At 44.4% G+C, this 16,810-nt stretch overlaps 1 protein-coding gene across 5 annotated transcripts in view; it reads right to left on the reverse strand.

Moving 5' to 3' along the window:
- Positions 1–16,810, reverse strand: part of LOC136841732 (uncharacterized) — a 72,329-nt gene that overhangs the window by 22,358 nt on the left and 33,161 nt on the right. For 3 of the 5 annotated variants that reach the window (XM_067108987.1, XM_067108988.1, XM_067108986.1), the window contains one exon: positions 4,305–4,527. In XM_067108987.1, coding sequence (XP_066965088.1) covers positions 4,305–4,527 — 223 coding nt within the window. Of the gene's footprint in view, positions 1–4,304; positions 4,546–16,810 lie in introns of all 5 variants that reach the window. The other 2 variants (XM_067108985.1, XM_067108984.1) reach the window with 1 other exon arrangement.

Here is a 16,810-nt window from a genome sequence, read left to right on the forward strand (position 1 = left end):
ACAAAATCTCGAGCACTCGGAGCGGCTCGCGAATGAGTGCCCGTAGCAGCCCCCGTCTTAGAGGCGGAACCTCTAGGACTGGGAATGGGATTGCAAACTGAGGTCTGCGCGCCCGCGGCTCCCGAAACACAAAACCCAGGGATACACGAATCGGTTTCCTAACCCAGAGGTTGGGAAGAGCCAACAAGAGACCCACTGCCTCTCGGGAAGCAGTCCCTAGACGTCCAAGGGCATCAAGGGGGAAGAAGCAGCCTTCCTCTCCTTCAGGCCGACCCCATCGAACCTCGGGAGAGGAAGGGAAGAGGCAGCAGAAGATGAAATCGAAGATAAGTTGAAGACGGTGGCTACTTCCACAGGGCGACTCCCTTCACCTTCACTCCGATATCTTCTACAGGACGGTGGACACGAAACATCGTAACTAACCTCCATGGCAGCTAGGCAGGAACACAATGGAAGCGGCCCAGGACACGACCACCAGGAGAAGCAGAAGGCACGATCAGGATAGCCGATGCAGGAGCTACGGAAGCGGTTTGGAAGGCAGGAGCTATCGCAACGGCCAAGAACGTCACTTCTACAGGGCGACTTCCTTCACCTTCACTCTGACATCTACAGGATGGCAGACATCATAACCTCCAGGGCAGCTAGGCAGGAATGCAACGGAAGTGGCCCAGGACAGCAGATGCAGGAGCTACAGAAGCAGTTTGTAACGCAGGAGCTACAGCAACTGTGTGTCACCAGCAGCGACAGGAACGATCAGGATGGCTGCAGCAGGAGACCAGGAAGAGCTCTCCAGAGACTGTCATCAAGTTAACAGAAGCATAACACAGGAAACGGCAGTAGATGGACCACAGATATGCCAGAGGCAGTGCCACAGCATATGTAAAGGCTAGAAATGACAGCAATCGATCCACATCAGCAGAAACAGAGTCGGAATGATCCCGACATGGAACTATGCCATTCCAACCAGGTGCTGTGGTCGATCCCGAAGCAACACTGAATAAACGTTGGGACTCCTTCATGCAAGATATCCCCTGAGATATCCAGCCAACTACTGCCGTGCCTGTGATGCTCACTGTCAACCTGAAAGAAAAAGCAAAGATGATTAGTAGAGGGAGACTCCTCTCGCTACGAAGGGAACTGCCCTACACAGCGAGAGGAGGCCCCTTAGAAGGGGTCGCCTGACCGCCCACGCACCCCCACCTCCTCGCGGTCTGAAGAGGGCGAAGGAGAGAGATCTCTAACGAAGGAGAGATAGAACTTACAGGCATGGAAAGAGAAGGAAGAAGGGGAGGCCACCAAGGGTGCTGTGGAAGTGGAACTTACCGACGACGCCCGCAACCTCCCCCCAGCAACTCTCTATGGCGCAGGTGGCGAAAACAACGATCAGCACAAGTAGGAAGGAAATAGTCATGCCCTTGTACATGGAGGGCGGGAGCCCAAGAAGGGAAGAGAACTCTTACGTCCCGATCAATGTAGGGAAGCGAAGATATTACGTCTCAACTAATATCTCCGAACGTACAGGGAACGCCTTCAGTATCCAAATAAAGGGCTACTGGAAGAGAAGCATTACCACTCGGTTACGCCCCTCTAAATACGCCCTTGGCTGTCAAATCCGAGACACAGACACAGGGGAATGAGGGCTTATGCAAGATTATCACAAATCATGGGTTTGTATTAATAAATATCAAACACGCAAGATATACACAAAATTACAGGAAGACCCCACCGGGGTAATAAAGAGCTTAACGACAGTCAGGCAAAGAGATCTGAAAACACGTCTGAAACGCAAGACGGCCAAAAGCAAACAGAATGTTTACATCCGGGGAGGCGGGTATTCCCGTCTACCTGGCAGTAGTTACTGCCTAACCACCTTGCTCAAGAGTTTAACGGCCATGTCCAGCTTCGCCGTAAGTAATTCCTAATGTAAAGGACCGACGGATTGTATAACGTGTCGGAACAAACATGCCTTGCCCTGGCATCTTTTCTCCAAAAGCCAGTTATCCACTTACCCCAAAGCCTTCTTAGACGAAGATGATAAAACCACTTTAGGAAGACTAGATGATTCCCCAGGCAGGTCACTCATCATAAATGAGGAGGCCAGAGAAAAAGGAGCTGCCAGTGCAAAGAAACCTGGAAAATTATCTAACAAATAATTCAGCAAGGCAGCATAAGCCAATAGGGTGGAGTCTTGTCCTAAATCTTCCTCTTCCGATGAGATCAGGGACAGCAAGGGATCTTTGGGCACTACTGTGGAAGAAGTCGACTTTCTTAAGAACACCTAAAATATTGTCTAACTGCTTCTGCAGAGGTGCCAAGGAAGGGTCCAAACTGGGTGTTGACAACACAGAAGTCCAATGAGGAGGCGAAGAAAACAGGCACTTTGATAAAGAAGTCAACAATGCAGGAGCGGGCGCCAAACAATCCGGGGCTCTCAACCATGGGATAATGAGTTGGTGCCAAAGGGCTCTCAGGCACCAAGCGGTGTGTGTGTGCTACTGGGCGCTCAGCTACTAGCGAATGCTACTGGGCGCTTGGCTGTCAATGGGTGCTCAGCCGCCAATGAGGTCTCTGCTACCAATGGGCGCTCGAAAGAGGAATGTGAATGATCACGAGAAGGTTCCTGATTGGCCGAGGAACTAGCAAGTTTGCCGGACACTGATGATGGTCTTGGAGCTACTGGCTGAAAAAAACATTCAGGACTGTCCCATTTGTTGCACGATGGCCGTGGACTACCAGACCGTTCCCTGAACCTCTTGCCATACAACTGAGGGGACTGGTCCCTGAGAGGCGCAGGCCTTTTCAACGGACAAGATTCGCGCGAGAATCTCCACTGGCACCTGTGAGAAGGGCTAGAATCCCACAAACTGGACGAAAGATGATGCACACTAGACACGCCTTTCCAGTGGCTGCCTTTTGTTGACACCTGGGATGTCACAGGTGCAACTGAGGGGGCGACTACCTGTGGGCGGACCCCACTGACCTCCTTTGGGCCTCCAGTATGTCTCCTCCTGGGGCTAAGGGAGTATGGCAGTGACCTTTGCCTAAGGGCATCGGTGGGATGGGTAGCCACCTCCTCCATTAACACGTCACTTGAATACTTTTCACTGAATTTGTCCACGAGGATGCATCGATTCACCCAACTGTGACACTGCATTAGCAATATCAAACTTTTTATCAAACTTTTATTTGAGGCTGGTGTAGTGATCCAGGTCGGGAGCGAGGGAGCCAGGAGTGGAGATCGGTGGTGCAGGAGGGAGGCTGGAAAAGGAGAAATCACTTTAGCAGAAGAGAGAGAAGGAATATTAACCTCACTAGATTCCTGAGTCACGTCTTAGGTTGCTAATTTAACATCAGCTCTAGAAGCTGCTTTTCTCTTACGATCTCTTTCTACTTTGGATAGGTGAGAAGCTAAAGTCTTCCATTTTCTCTCATCCCATTCACAGCATTTCTCACGAGTCAATTCAACTGCACAAACTGTCCTCTGCATGTTGTACATAAAGTGTGTGAATCGTAACATGCCTTGGTCATGCGAGTATTGCAGCCTCTGCTGCAATGCCTAATACTTGACATTGTTACTAACTAACTGAGTCAAAATAAGTAAATCTCCTAGGAGAACAACAGTAAAAAAATCACAAAAATCAGTTAAGCATATAAATCCAAAGGCTACCGTGCCAAAAATACATCACCAAAAGGTAAGAATCTTACACTGAAAACCAAAATCGAGCTGCTTCTTAACACTGTGTTGCTGTTAAGCTGGCAGAAACAAAAGTGAAGCTCTTGGCTAAGTTGTTCCTCCCTCTCACCCCGAAAGTGGGCAGGGTTAGTCACCTACATAAACAAAAGACTGTCGCTACTGTGAATTTCAAAATTGAAGCTGCCGTTGAATTAGAAACTCTTAGCTAAGTAATTACTGGGTAAGTTACTTATATAAAAATCCCTATTTTGGATGGTCTAGCAAACTGGGAGGGATCTGTCTAAAGTACTGGTTTAGTAGGCTGAGACCAAGGATGAAAAAACCACCTGTCACCTTGAGAACAAAAATGATGAGGTTGTAAAAACAAACCTAATCATGTCTTTTTCTATTCATCCCATAAGATCAAAGTCAAATGGCTGTCAGACCAATGGGGGACTCATATCCAAAAACGGAAGCTGATAACCATCACTGAATAACTGAATGACACTGGATTCTGCTTAAAACTCTTCCTATGAACTCCAGATTTTCTTCTTATATTATTACTATTTAATAAATTCAGATACTAATAACTAATGAGACTTCTGTACAAAACAGTTGCAAAATACTATACCTTTAACAACTCCAGACCAAACAACTGCTTCCTCAGGATGACACAAAATAGATAACGTTCCAGGGAACTTAGTGTGAGCAGCCATTAGAGCCCCTGTATCAAGAGCAACAATAACAGCAGCACAACACTTAGATAATTGTCCTGAACTGATTCCACTTTTCCTTCCAAATATCCCAACTTCCATCTCTTCATTCAGCTGTATGGGATACAGTCGACCAGAAGTCTGAAATGATAATAGTACCTAAAGTGAAAATATTTACTTCCAAAACAGCCTCTCACTTCTCAAAGAAATCTAAAGATATAATAACTAAACACCTCATCAGATCCACTACAAATAACAATATACCGAACATGAAATAATCCAGATATGAGAAATGATATGTAAGTCTCATATATATAAGCAAGAGATCTTACATAACACCAAAACATAGAAAACTTTGTAACATGTTCAATTCTGAGTATTAAATATGTAAGCCATATCCATTCTTTATTTTCTCTGTACAATCTAAATCCCCTCTTTTGATAGGTCAGCTGCTTGAGTCTTCCTTCTACACAAAATTCTATTTTGGGCATCTGCTTATATTTTTCATATACTGTATCCTGCTTCAATTAATATGCTGGCTACAATAAACACGCAGGCAAAAGATTGTCTTTTTGTTGACTTCTATCCAGGAAATTTGGTGCCAAGAATGACAACTAACAACGTCTCTTTCCCATTTCAAGTAAACATTATACCAGCAATATTAAGGGGTACTGTGTTTATAATGTGCAGTCATACCCCGAACTTATGCAAGGTTAGGTTCCGAAGCCCCTCGTGCAAGGTGAATTTTCGCGTAAGTTTGGCATGGTCCTTAAAAATGCTAATAAATGTTTATTTCCAGAGTTTAAGTACTAAATATGACCCTAATCATGCTCCCAAGGTATTAAGCTAACTTTTAAATGAACTAAAGTTAGTGTAATTTTATTTAAAATCTAGCTTATTACCCTTAAAAAGGAAATAAATGGTTGACATAAAAATTGAGTACTGCAGTTTCAAATAGCGCATTTACAATAGGTGTGTACGTATACTAATGTTACCACTAATTCATGGGACGCCATTTTCTTTTTCAATTAAGAGTAAAAACAGTTTTCTTTGTGTCACTAAGTAAACTTCATGCGTCACAGTCATAACAAGGGTACAATTCAATAAAATAACGAAAACATATAAATAATGTTCGTAGAGTAGTACAGTACAGGTAAAATTCAATCAATTTAAAATTATATACCGTACAGGTAATGATGTATAGAGAAATAATAAGTTGTAAAAATATGTTTGAGTGCTAACTACGAATGAGAGAGAGAGAGAGAGAGAGAGAGAGAGAGAGAGAGAGAGAGAGAGAGAGAGAGAGAGAGAGAGAGAGAGAGAGAGAGAGAGAGAGAGAGAGAGAGAGAGAGATATATATATACTGTAATATAGTAACTGTGCTGCTTTTGTATCGTATTTATGCGCAAATATATAAATACAAATTTTCCATTCCGATTTTACACCTAAAAACACGAAAACTTATAAAACAGTACTTAAAAATTAAACACTTTCTGCAGGGTTATTATCTTTGAAAAGTGCAGTAACTTTGTGAATGGGTATCACATCTTGTAAAAGTACACCAACTGAACGTGCTGTAATTACATGCACATACAGATTGCACCAGCACTTTTCTCTGAGGTTAACAAAGTAATTTTCAAAGAATGACACTTATACAACTCTTAGTTACATCTCTGATATTACGTTAACAAATTCATTTTATCGAACGAGCGCAACTGAACAACCTCATCTTAAGATCATGTAAAGTCCTAGTGACAAAGACTTTGCGAATGGACATAATACTTGTATGATATTTATGTACAAAAATATAAATATAAATTTTCCATATCAATTTTACAGTTAAAAGTATGAAAACTTATAAATGTACTTCAAACAAGCATTTTCTGCAGGGGTATCATCTTTGAAAAGTGCAGTAACTTTGCAAATGGGTATCACATCTTGTAAAAGTACACTAACTGAATGTGCTGAAATTACCTTTGCATCATATTTATGCATGTACAAAAATAACAATAATACATTTTTCATACAGATTTTACACATAAAAGCATGAAATTATATTTTTATGATAAAATAAAGTTTTGTACATACTTACCCGGCAGATATATACTTAGCTATAGTCTCTGACGTTCCCAACAGAATTTCAAATCTCGCGGCACACGCGGCAGGTAGGTCAGGTGATCTACCCTTCCCGCCGCTGGGTGGCGGGAATAGGAACCATTCCTGTTTTCTAATCAGATTTTCTCTTCCACCTGTCTCCTGAGGGGAGGCTGGGCGGGCCGTTCATCGTATATATCTGCCAGGTAAGTATGTACAAAACTTTATTTTATCATAAAAATATAATTTTTGTACATGCAACTTACCCGTCAGATATATACTTAGCTGACTGGCACCCTTGGAGGAGGGCAAGAGACAGCTAATAACTAAAAAACAGGAAACAACATATGTTGTAGGATATACAAAACCATGGTTCTTACCTGATTGGGCAGAAGACTTCATGGATACTGTCTATGAGCCTGCTTGCCTCAAGAGCTTCAGCGAGGATGCGACCTATGACTGACAGCCCTTCTGGATCGTGTCAATGGGGGAAGACCCACTTACATGACAGAGCCTATTATGGATCGTGTCAATGGGGGCTGACCCACTTACATGACAGAGCCTTTACCTGAATCATATCAATGGAGACTATCCCTCTTACATGACAGAGCTAGGTATCAATAAAAAACAACAAGGAGCATAACAACCAATCCCGACCACCTGACCAAGCCTAACCTTGTTAGTGTTACGAATCGAAAGGGGGGCTTTACTCCAACACCCTCTTCCAATCAACCATAAAAATACACATCACAAAGCATTAAAATCAACTAAAATAGCTAAACTATAAAGGATTAGTTTCAGCTCCCTGTCCCAGCACCGAATCCGAAGATACGTACGCTCCTAGAGAGAAGCACTTATCATACGTAACTCTAACATCCCTTAAATAATGAGATGTGAAAGTTGAATTACACCTCCAGTAAGTCACCTCTATAAGAGTCTGGAGAGACAACGTCTTGTGAAAAGCCAAAGATGTCGCAATGGCTCTCACTTCGTGTGTTTTCACTCTAAGGAGCTTTAGGTGCTCATCCTCACAAGACAGATGCACTTCTTTGATGACGTCCTTAATGAAAAAAGCTTGCGCATTCTTTGAGATCGATCTAGTAGGATCCCTGACTGAGCACCAGAGACTCTCGACTGTACCTCCCAGCTGTTTCTTCTTATCAAGGTAGAATTTGAGGCTCCTAACCGGACACAGAGTCCTCTCCAACTCTTGCCCTGTCACTGACGAGAGACCTTTTAGCTCGAAGCTTCTTGGCCATGGTTTAGAAGGGTTTTCATTCTTTGCCAAGAAGAAGGGATTGAAGGAGCATATAGCTGAGTCTTTCTTAAACCCAACCCTACCTTCTAAAGCCTGTAGTTCGCTTATTCTCTTAGCAGAAGCCAGAGCAAAGAGAAACAGTGACTTCCTGGTCAGATCCCTGAAGGAAGCTTTTTGAGGAGGTTCGAATTTCTTGGACATTAAAAATTTTAAAACTACATCCAAATTCCAACTGGGAGGCTTCGAGGTCTTGGATTTAGACGTTTCAAAAGACCTTATGAGGTCGTGTAGGTCTTTATCTTCAGAGATATTCAGACCTCTGTGTCTGAATACTGAAGCCAGCATACTCCTGTAACCTTTGATTGTCGGTACAGCAAGGCTGCACAGCTCCCTCAAGTACAGAAGGAAGTCAGCGATGCCTGTCACAGAGGTACTGGAAGAGGATATCTTATGGGTCTTGCACCATCTTCTAAAAACCTCCCACTTAGACTGGTAGACGCGCAAGGTTGAGGTTCTCCTGGCTCTGGCAATAGCCTTTGCAGCCTTGCGCGAAAATCCCTTCGCTCTGACCAGTCCTTCAATAGTCTGAAGGCAGTCAGATTGAGAGAGGGGAGATTCTTGTGGAATCTGTCGAAATGACGCTGTCTGAGAAGATCGTTCCTGTGTGGAAGCGATCTGGGAAAATCCATCATCCATTCCAGTACCTCTGTGAACCAATCTTGAGCTGGCCAAAACGGGGCGATCAGGATCAGTTTCATGCCTTTCGAAGACGCGAACTTTCTTACTACTTCCCCCAAAATGCTACTCCTCTGGGAGCCTTCCAGGACCTCTTCAGAGGGCGCGACTCCTCAGCCAAACTCCAACCGTGCCTCGGAGAAGACGAGTCAGACGCAGAAAAGCACTTCCTCAGGATGCCTTTTCTATGGTGATCCAAGGCAGCCTGGGATGCAACAACAGGATCTGCCGAAGGGACGCCTGACCGCTGGGGATGCTCTACATCCTCCTTGCGGCTTTCGACATTCCTCCTCCACTGGTCCTGGGAGTTTGGAAGAGGTCTAGGCCTAGGAGCAATGCGGAGCCAATCAGACGCCCCCTCCACTGCACTGGGGACACTGCACACATCACTGTCACTCTTACCTTCTTTCATCGCACGCAGTTGCGATTTCATCCTAAGGATCTCCGCCTTCATTGCAGCCATTTCAGAAGACGAATCCGCAGGTTCGGTGAAGGGAGAAGGGGCTGAAACCAGAGTATTAGGAGAGTCTACAGTGTTATTTTCTACTCCAAGCTCAGCAGAGCGAGACCTACTAGAGCTTCTAGAGGAAGCCTTCCTAGCTCTATCCTTCTCAAGCTTCTTCAAATAAGAAGTCAAAACCTTCCATTCCTTCTCAGACAGATTCTCACATTCCTTACACCTATTGTCCAATGAACAATCATTCCCCCGACACCTCATGCATACAGTGTGAGGGTCTACTGAAGCTTTCGGCAACCTCACCTTACACTCTTGCCTAACACACACACGAAACACAGGTGTAACATTAATATCAGACATCTTAAAAGAAAAATCCAAAAAACAGTCCACAATAGCGTATGCCAAGCCAAAGATCCAATACGTCACCAAAATCCGTCCAAAAAGATCCTCAGCAAGCGAGAAACGAAAATCAAAGCAGGAGGAACCAACAACAGATGTTGCCGGAACCAGCGACAGAGAAAATCTGATTAGAAAACGGGAATGGTTCCTATTCCCGCCACCCAGCGGCGGGAAGGGTAGATCACCTGACCTACCTGCCGTGTGTGCCGCGAGATTTGAAATTCTGTCAGGAACGTCGGAGACTATAGCTAAGTATATATCTGACGGGTAAGTTGCATGTACAAAAATGCATTTTTCATACAAATTTTACACATAAAAGTACGAAATGCATTTTTTTATAGATTTTACACATAAAAGCATGAAATGCATTTTTCATACAGATCTTACACATAAAAGCATGAAATGCATTTTTCATACAGATTTTATTTTTCATACAGATTTTACACATAAAAGCAAGAAAACTTGTAAATTACTTCAAAAATTAAACATGACCACTTCTGCAGGGTTTCTCGAGAATTTCGTGTGTCTGTGAAAAAATCACATATGCCAATTAGTTAGGTTCCAGTGAAAAATTCATGTGTCTGTGAATTTACGCAACTCGAATCGTGTAAGATCAAGGTATTACTGTACTAACATATTTCAACCCATCTCTTTACCATTTCAGTTAAATACTACCAGCAGTATCAACCAGTAGTAGTTTATGTTTTGTTAACATATAATGACACAAAAGCGGCAATGGGAGAGGACACAACTCATGTTAGGTGTCTGTGAAAACAGTATTCATAGAGGCAAGGAAAAAACTCAATTCTTTTCAAGAAGCCTTATTTGACCGATAGGTACGAAACACGCAACACAAATACATAATCAACAAAGGAATACACTCAAGTTTAATCAATAAAAGTTTGAATGGCAAAAGTCAGGCAGAGTCTCATGAAAGACGTCTGGACTTGACAGAGGCTCGATGCAGTGTCTTTTTCTCCAATAATTTTATTTTTCTTAACTTGCAAATGTGAGCTGAAACAGCCGTTGAAAACTTACTGACAAGGTTCTTAACCACTGACAGATAGGAGAGAAGCTCCAACCACCTGTTGGTCTGCACTCCACTTTGCCTTTCAGTCCAGGTGCCAGATGAGACTTGTGGCTGAAGTAGGCTTTACGTAAAAAACTTCCGGTTTGTATTTTAGGAAAAATACAAATTAAAAAAATACAAATTAAAATACTTTTAAAATTTGCTATTTGTTACTACACAAATACAAACTTTTGTTCTTTACATTGAGACATACCAGTTGGTGGGAGGAAATCTGGGTGCTCTCTGAACTAACCTGGAATGTCCCTTCCTGGTCCGAGAGAGGAGCAGAGAAAGGGACTTAGTACCTCTAGTATGCTGTACATTTGGGATGTGCAGTAGCCTGACTTCCGGGCTATCAAGTATAATGGGTTTGTACACGATTACTTGATAAGACTGGAAAACCACGGAATGTCAGAGACTACCAGACCCAGCTACTGCAACCAACAGGTTCGTGTTGTCTGTCCCTTCCTCCCATAGACAGGAGGAAGGCGGGGACATGCATCCTTAAACTAAAACTCATTAATCAAGGACCGGCTCCTCTATAATGTAACTTACTTCCACAGTTCATCTGTCTAGTGTGTACTTAGCCAGAATTCCTACTCTCTGTCCTAAGCGAGAGAAAGGAAATGAGAAATAGGGAGAGGATCAATCACTCACACTCACTCACTCACCAAAAAACCTTAGATGAGGTGCCACCTGTTCCTTTTGGGAGCTGGGCTAGCTACACAAACTGCTGAGCAGCTACACATGACCCAAGGAAAACATTTCCAAGGACTTGTGGGCAACGGCCAGCAGGTAAAATGAAGTGAACATGGTCTGACTTTATCAGACCGCTGCACTTAACACCCGCTGTACTGTACTGACTGGTTCTTCCTGAATGCCACAGTTGAGGTGATGCCCCTGACTTCATGAGCTCTCGTGCGGACTGTACACTCGCCCTCCTCGCTGGATCATCTCACGGAGCCACAGAGAAATTGCGTCCTTGGACATCTCTTCCTTAGCCTTACCAGTACTAACGAAGAGTAATCAACACTCAGGCCTAAGGAGTCAAGTCCTCTTTAGGTAGTACTGCAACACCCTAACGGGACAGAGTAGCATCTCATCTGGATCATTACCATCATAGTCCTCTAGGGAGGGGATCAAGGACTTAAAATTCATGTCAAGGACCGATGGACTCGGAGTCTTTTTTGGGAAAATTCTGTGAGAAACAGATCCCCATCCCCTCATTGAAGGAGAGGCCATGAAACTCACTTATTACCTTTGCTGATCCAGGGCAAGGAGGAAAACAGTCTTAAAGGTCACATCCCTGTCTGACAACTGTCTGAGAGGCTCACACAGGTGGTGAGTAAGACTCCTCAGAACAAGTCACATTCCACTCAGGGGCTTGAGTTCCCTGGGGGAACAAGACTGTTTGAAGCTCTTCAGGAGCATGGCGATCTGCCATGAGGAGGAGAGAGCTACAGCTTTAAGCCACAGTACTTGGCCTAAGGCCGACTTGTAGTCTTTAATGGCCGAGATGGAGAGGGTCTTCTCTCAGCTAAGGAAAACAAGGAAGTTCACTGCTTGTTGAAGAGTTGGTTTCTTGGGAAGATAACATATCTACAACACCAACCTCAGAAGACTGGCCATTTCCCACAGTAAACAGCTGTTGATAATTTGCTTAAGTATTCAGACACCTCTCATGCAGTTTGGCAAAAAAGCTCTCATTCAAAGGAGATGCTGAATACTGTAGCCTCTAGGCATGAAGGACCAGCAACTTCACAACCTGGTGGTACCTTTCTAAGTGTGACTGGCATAACAGCTTGCACCATAGGGACAGCTCTTTTGGAGTCTTGGAATGTAGAGCTAGCAGTTCTGAGTACCACTGCATGAGGCCATTTTGGTGTCATCAATGTTAGTCTGAGATCTGGGTCATCAGTACACTGCTGATGACTTTTTATATCAGTTAAAATGGCGGAAAAGCATACGCATTGAGGTTGTCCTATGTGCAGCCCAAAGATTGGGAACTATCAACTTCTGTTGCGTCTGATGGCAAACAGGTCTATGCTTTGAGTTCCCCAAACCTCAAACACACTAGACAGGTGTGTAGGAACCATTTGATCCCTATTACCTGTGTCAGGTTCCTGAGCTTGTCTGCCACATTGTTCCGTGAGCCCAGAATGTACTTGTGTGACAGCTCTGTCAAGTGGGCCACTGCTCACTTGTGCACCTGCATTGTCAACTGGTGTAGTGGAAGACAGACAGCCCACCCTGCTTATTGACATATGCCTCTACCGCATCAACACCACAGTGTGTTCTAACACTCGGTCCTGGAACTCCTGCAAAGCAAGTAATACTGTTTATAATTCCAAGATGTTAATTTGAAGGTGCCAGTCATCCTGGTTCTATCCACCTGACCCCAACAACTCCTCCAGGTGTGTGCCCCACCCCTTGTGAGATGCACTAGAGAACCAAAGTATCTCTAGGTGAGTGCCAAGCAGCACCCCTATCGTGAGGTAACTGGCATCCAACCACCAAACAAGGTCCTTTCTCACTATCTGAGAGAACAACAATAAAGAAGGGAGAGTCTGTCGCAGGGGACAAAAACCCTCTATGCCTCCACTGAAGGGAATGCGCATGAAGGCGCCCATACATAACCAGCTTCTCCAAGGATAAAAGGTGACCTAGGACAGCTTACCAAAGCCAAGCAGGTTGTTCCTGATGAGAAAGGAACTTCTGCACAACCTCTCTGTTCTTTTGCCTTCTTACAGAATACACAGTTTAGCTCAAAGGCCAGGCACTGGGACCTATGAGGTCATTCAGCGTTGGAAAGGAAATTGAGAGTAGGTAGGTTTGAGAGGTGTAACAGGAGGAAAACCTCACAGTTGCACTACGAAATAACTGTTAGGAAATGGTGGATAGCAAGATGGAAGAAAGATAATATGAATGGTGGTACAGTAAAAGGAACAGTGGTTGCAGCTGAGGCCAAAGGGATGAACCCCGCGAGGTGCACTGACACCACTAACCCCCTATGGAGATTTGTGGGTATAAGTTTGGTGAGAAATTTAAGTATTTGAGTGTCAAGATGGAATGTTGGGAGTAGTACTGGGAGCTTTGGTTGACACTGGATGTGCTATGAGTATTGTGTACAACAGTGTGTATGAAAAATTGCCTGGTGCAAAAGAACCTTACAGCCAAGTAAGTTATATAAGAGGGCTTGGAGATTTGCAGGTACCAGAAGTTGCTAGAGGTAACGAAGTGTGTGGTATAGGTGAAGTGAGTATGAATGAAATAGACTTTTACATGACAGATAGTGACGGTGAGCGGTATGATGTGTTGTTAGGTTACAAGTTTCTGAGAGAAAATAAGATAGTGGTTCACCTGAGAGATGATGTGATAGAAATGAAGGGAGACAGAAGTGCTAGAGGGAAGTGGTACTTGAATGGAGATGGTAGTGTTAGAGTGAAAATGATAAGTGGTGTAGAAGTGTATGCTATTGAGGATGTGGAAATCCCAAGGGAAGAAGGCAAGACAGCCAGCATGAAAGTAGGATGGCAACTGTACATGGGGATTAGCGCAAATGACAAGTACAGTTGGCCACCGGAAGAAAACATTGGTGGAAAAAATAGTTACCACCTACTTAAGTACGAGTTATGTTCCACGAGGCTGTTCGTATCCTGAATTGTTAGTAAGTTGGTTTTTAATATGTATCGCATAATTTTTGATGATGTTTGCATTACTGAGTTAACTTGGGAGTCATAGATTATAAACTATTTTCACTGCATTTTTAAATCATGCAATATTATAAAGAATTATTTTGGATGCTAGAAAGGCGAAAAGAAGAAAATAAAATTTAGATTCATGCAACAATCAAAATTTAGGTTTTTTCCATGTTTGAAAGTTATGAACTTTGGGGGAATTTTGCATGAGCATCATCTGACACTGAAAGTTCACAAAGTAAGCAACAATGCACACTGCAATCTATTGACAAAAATGCATACTAAATGTTTTCCATGGGGAGGGGAGTATAGAAAATGGGAAGTCAACAAAGAACGAGCTAAATCAGGAAGATAAAAACAAGTTGGAATATTTCATGAGCATAAACGAGTATTCTCGTGATTTTAAGAATACATGGTAGTTAATCATGAGAATACTTTGGATACTCAGGGAATGGGGCAAAGGAACAGTTTTTTCTCCCTTGAGTTCTGTTCTTTGCAAAAACTCTTACTAGAAGAACAGGCACGCAGAGCAAAATCTGAACTTGTGACCCTGTCTGTTCATATCTATGAATGTTCATAAGTAGGGTGGTGACTGTAGTCTCCAGGCATGAAGTGCCAGCCCTTCCACTGCCTGGAGACACCTCTCTACATGCAGCTGGCAAAGGCTGTTCCACATGGGAATTTCTCTCAGTACCTCAGGTAACAAAGCTAGCAGGTCTGGATACAACTCAGCATGTGGCCACTTGGGAGCCACCCGAGTCAACTTGAGGTCTGAGGTGACCATAACCCAGTTGATCACCCGACAAATCAGGCACAATGGAGGGAAGGCATATATGCTTCTAAGTTGTCCTATAGGTGCTGGAACGCATCTTCCATTGCCGCCCATGGGTCTGGTACAATTGAGCAAAACACTGGTAGCTTCCTGTTATACAGGGTTGCAAAAAGATCTATCATTGGAAGGCCCCAAAGATCGAAGAGCCTCTCCATGATGTCTTAATGTAGTGACCACTCTGCCCCTATCACCTGACTCTGGCGACTGAGCTTGTCTGCCACAACACTGTGGTGCTGTCGCTCATCAACAACACAGAGTGCCCCACCACTTGGTCCTAAAACCCTTGAAGGGCTAAAACAGCTGCCTTGAGTTCCAGGACAGAGGTGGAGGGGCCTGTCATTCTGGTCCCACACATCTGACACAAGCAACTCCTCCTGGTGTGTGCCCCATATCTCGGTTGATGCATCCAAAAACAGAAGCATCTTAGGAGGTGGAGTGCCTAATAGAACCCCTAAGTGGAGGTTCCTGTCATCTAACCACCAAGCTAGATTTTTCCTTACCTCCCTCGAGAGAACTAGAAAGAAAGGAGGGTCCTTTGCTGGGTACCAAAACGCCTCCATTCTCTACTGAAGGAAACGTAGGAGAAGCCACCCATGAGGGACCAGCTTCTCCAAGGATGACAGGTGACCCAGAATGACTTGCCACTCCGGAGCAGGTTGTTCCTGTTGTGACAGAAAATTCTGCACTGCCTCTCTGAACCTGCTGATATGCAAGTCCCAAGGGAAGACTCTTGTTGTATCCATATACATCAGCATGCCCATATACTTTACCCTCTGCCTGGGCGCAAGATACGACTTCTCTAAGTTAATCACCACTCCCAGGTCTTGAAAAAATTTGAGAAGACGATCCCTGTCCTGAAGTAACTGCGGCAAGGATCTCGCCAGGTCCAGCTAATCATCCAGGTACCTTAACAGACATATCCATTGCGAATGGGCCCAAACTAAGACTAGGGTAAACAAAAAGTGAACACCTGAGGAGCAGCTGAGAGCCCAAAACTAAGTACCCTGAAGTGGAACATTGTTTCCCCGAGGGTAAAGTGGAGGTACAGTACTTGTGAGAGGATCGATGGATGGGTTTTTGAAAATACACATCCTTCAAGTCCACCAAAAGCATGAAGCCGCCCTTCCTAATGGAATTGAGTACAGACTGTACTGTTTCCATCTTGGACTGGGTCTGGCAAACTAACCAGTTCAGGGGAGGCTGTAAAACCCAGGAGACTGAGCTTTCACGACTTCTACAGTGCCGTTCTTGAGCTTTGCATTCACCTCTTCCCAAAGGGCGAGGTCCTTCTAAGAGCCAGGAACGTAAGTCTGGAAGTGGACCGGGTCGAGGGTGAGGGGTAATGAAGACTCGAGGGGTAGCAGATATCTTACCCAAAGAACATCTACTACCCAGGTCTCTGCTCCATATCGCTGCCACATTGCCCAGTCTTGGCCACTGGCAGTGGCCAAGACCTGCAAGCTAGAGGCAGAGGAAGTGTCTTGCAAGAGTGGCTAGACCTAAGTGAATTCTAATGCGCAGAAACTAATTATTCACTTAGACCAGGACCCCTTCAGAAAGTCTCGGCCAAGGCAAGCCCATCAAAACCCTGGGTTCCTTATGGAGTCCCCAAAAGCACTCGATGGCTGATGAATAGTCTGCAGGAAAAGCCAAGGTATCACCCTCGAGACTGTTATACTGCCGTATCAGACTAATGATCTCCACAAAGTGCCACTATAATCTGGGGATATTCGAGTCTTTGGGCGTACGACCCTCAGATCCCTCCAAGTCACGGTCCTCGTGAATCACCCCCTACGCAGAAGAGGGATGAACACCAGAGCCCCCTGGCGATCCCTTAACCACTCGACGGAACCCAGAATGTACGCTTCTGTGGGTGGGCTGA

Source organism: Macrobrachium rosenbergii, chromosome 9 (assembly GCF_040412425.1).
Source record: "Macrobrachium rosenbergii isolate ZJJX-2024 chromosome 9, ASM4041242v1, whole genome shotgun sequence".
Lineage (NCBI taxonomy): Eukaryota > Metazoa > Arthropoda > Malacostraca > Decapoda > Palaemonidae > Macrobrachium > Macrobrachium rosenbergii.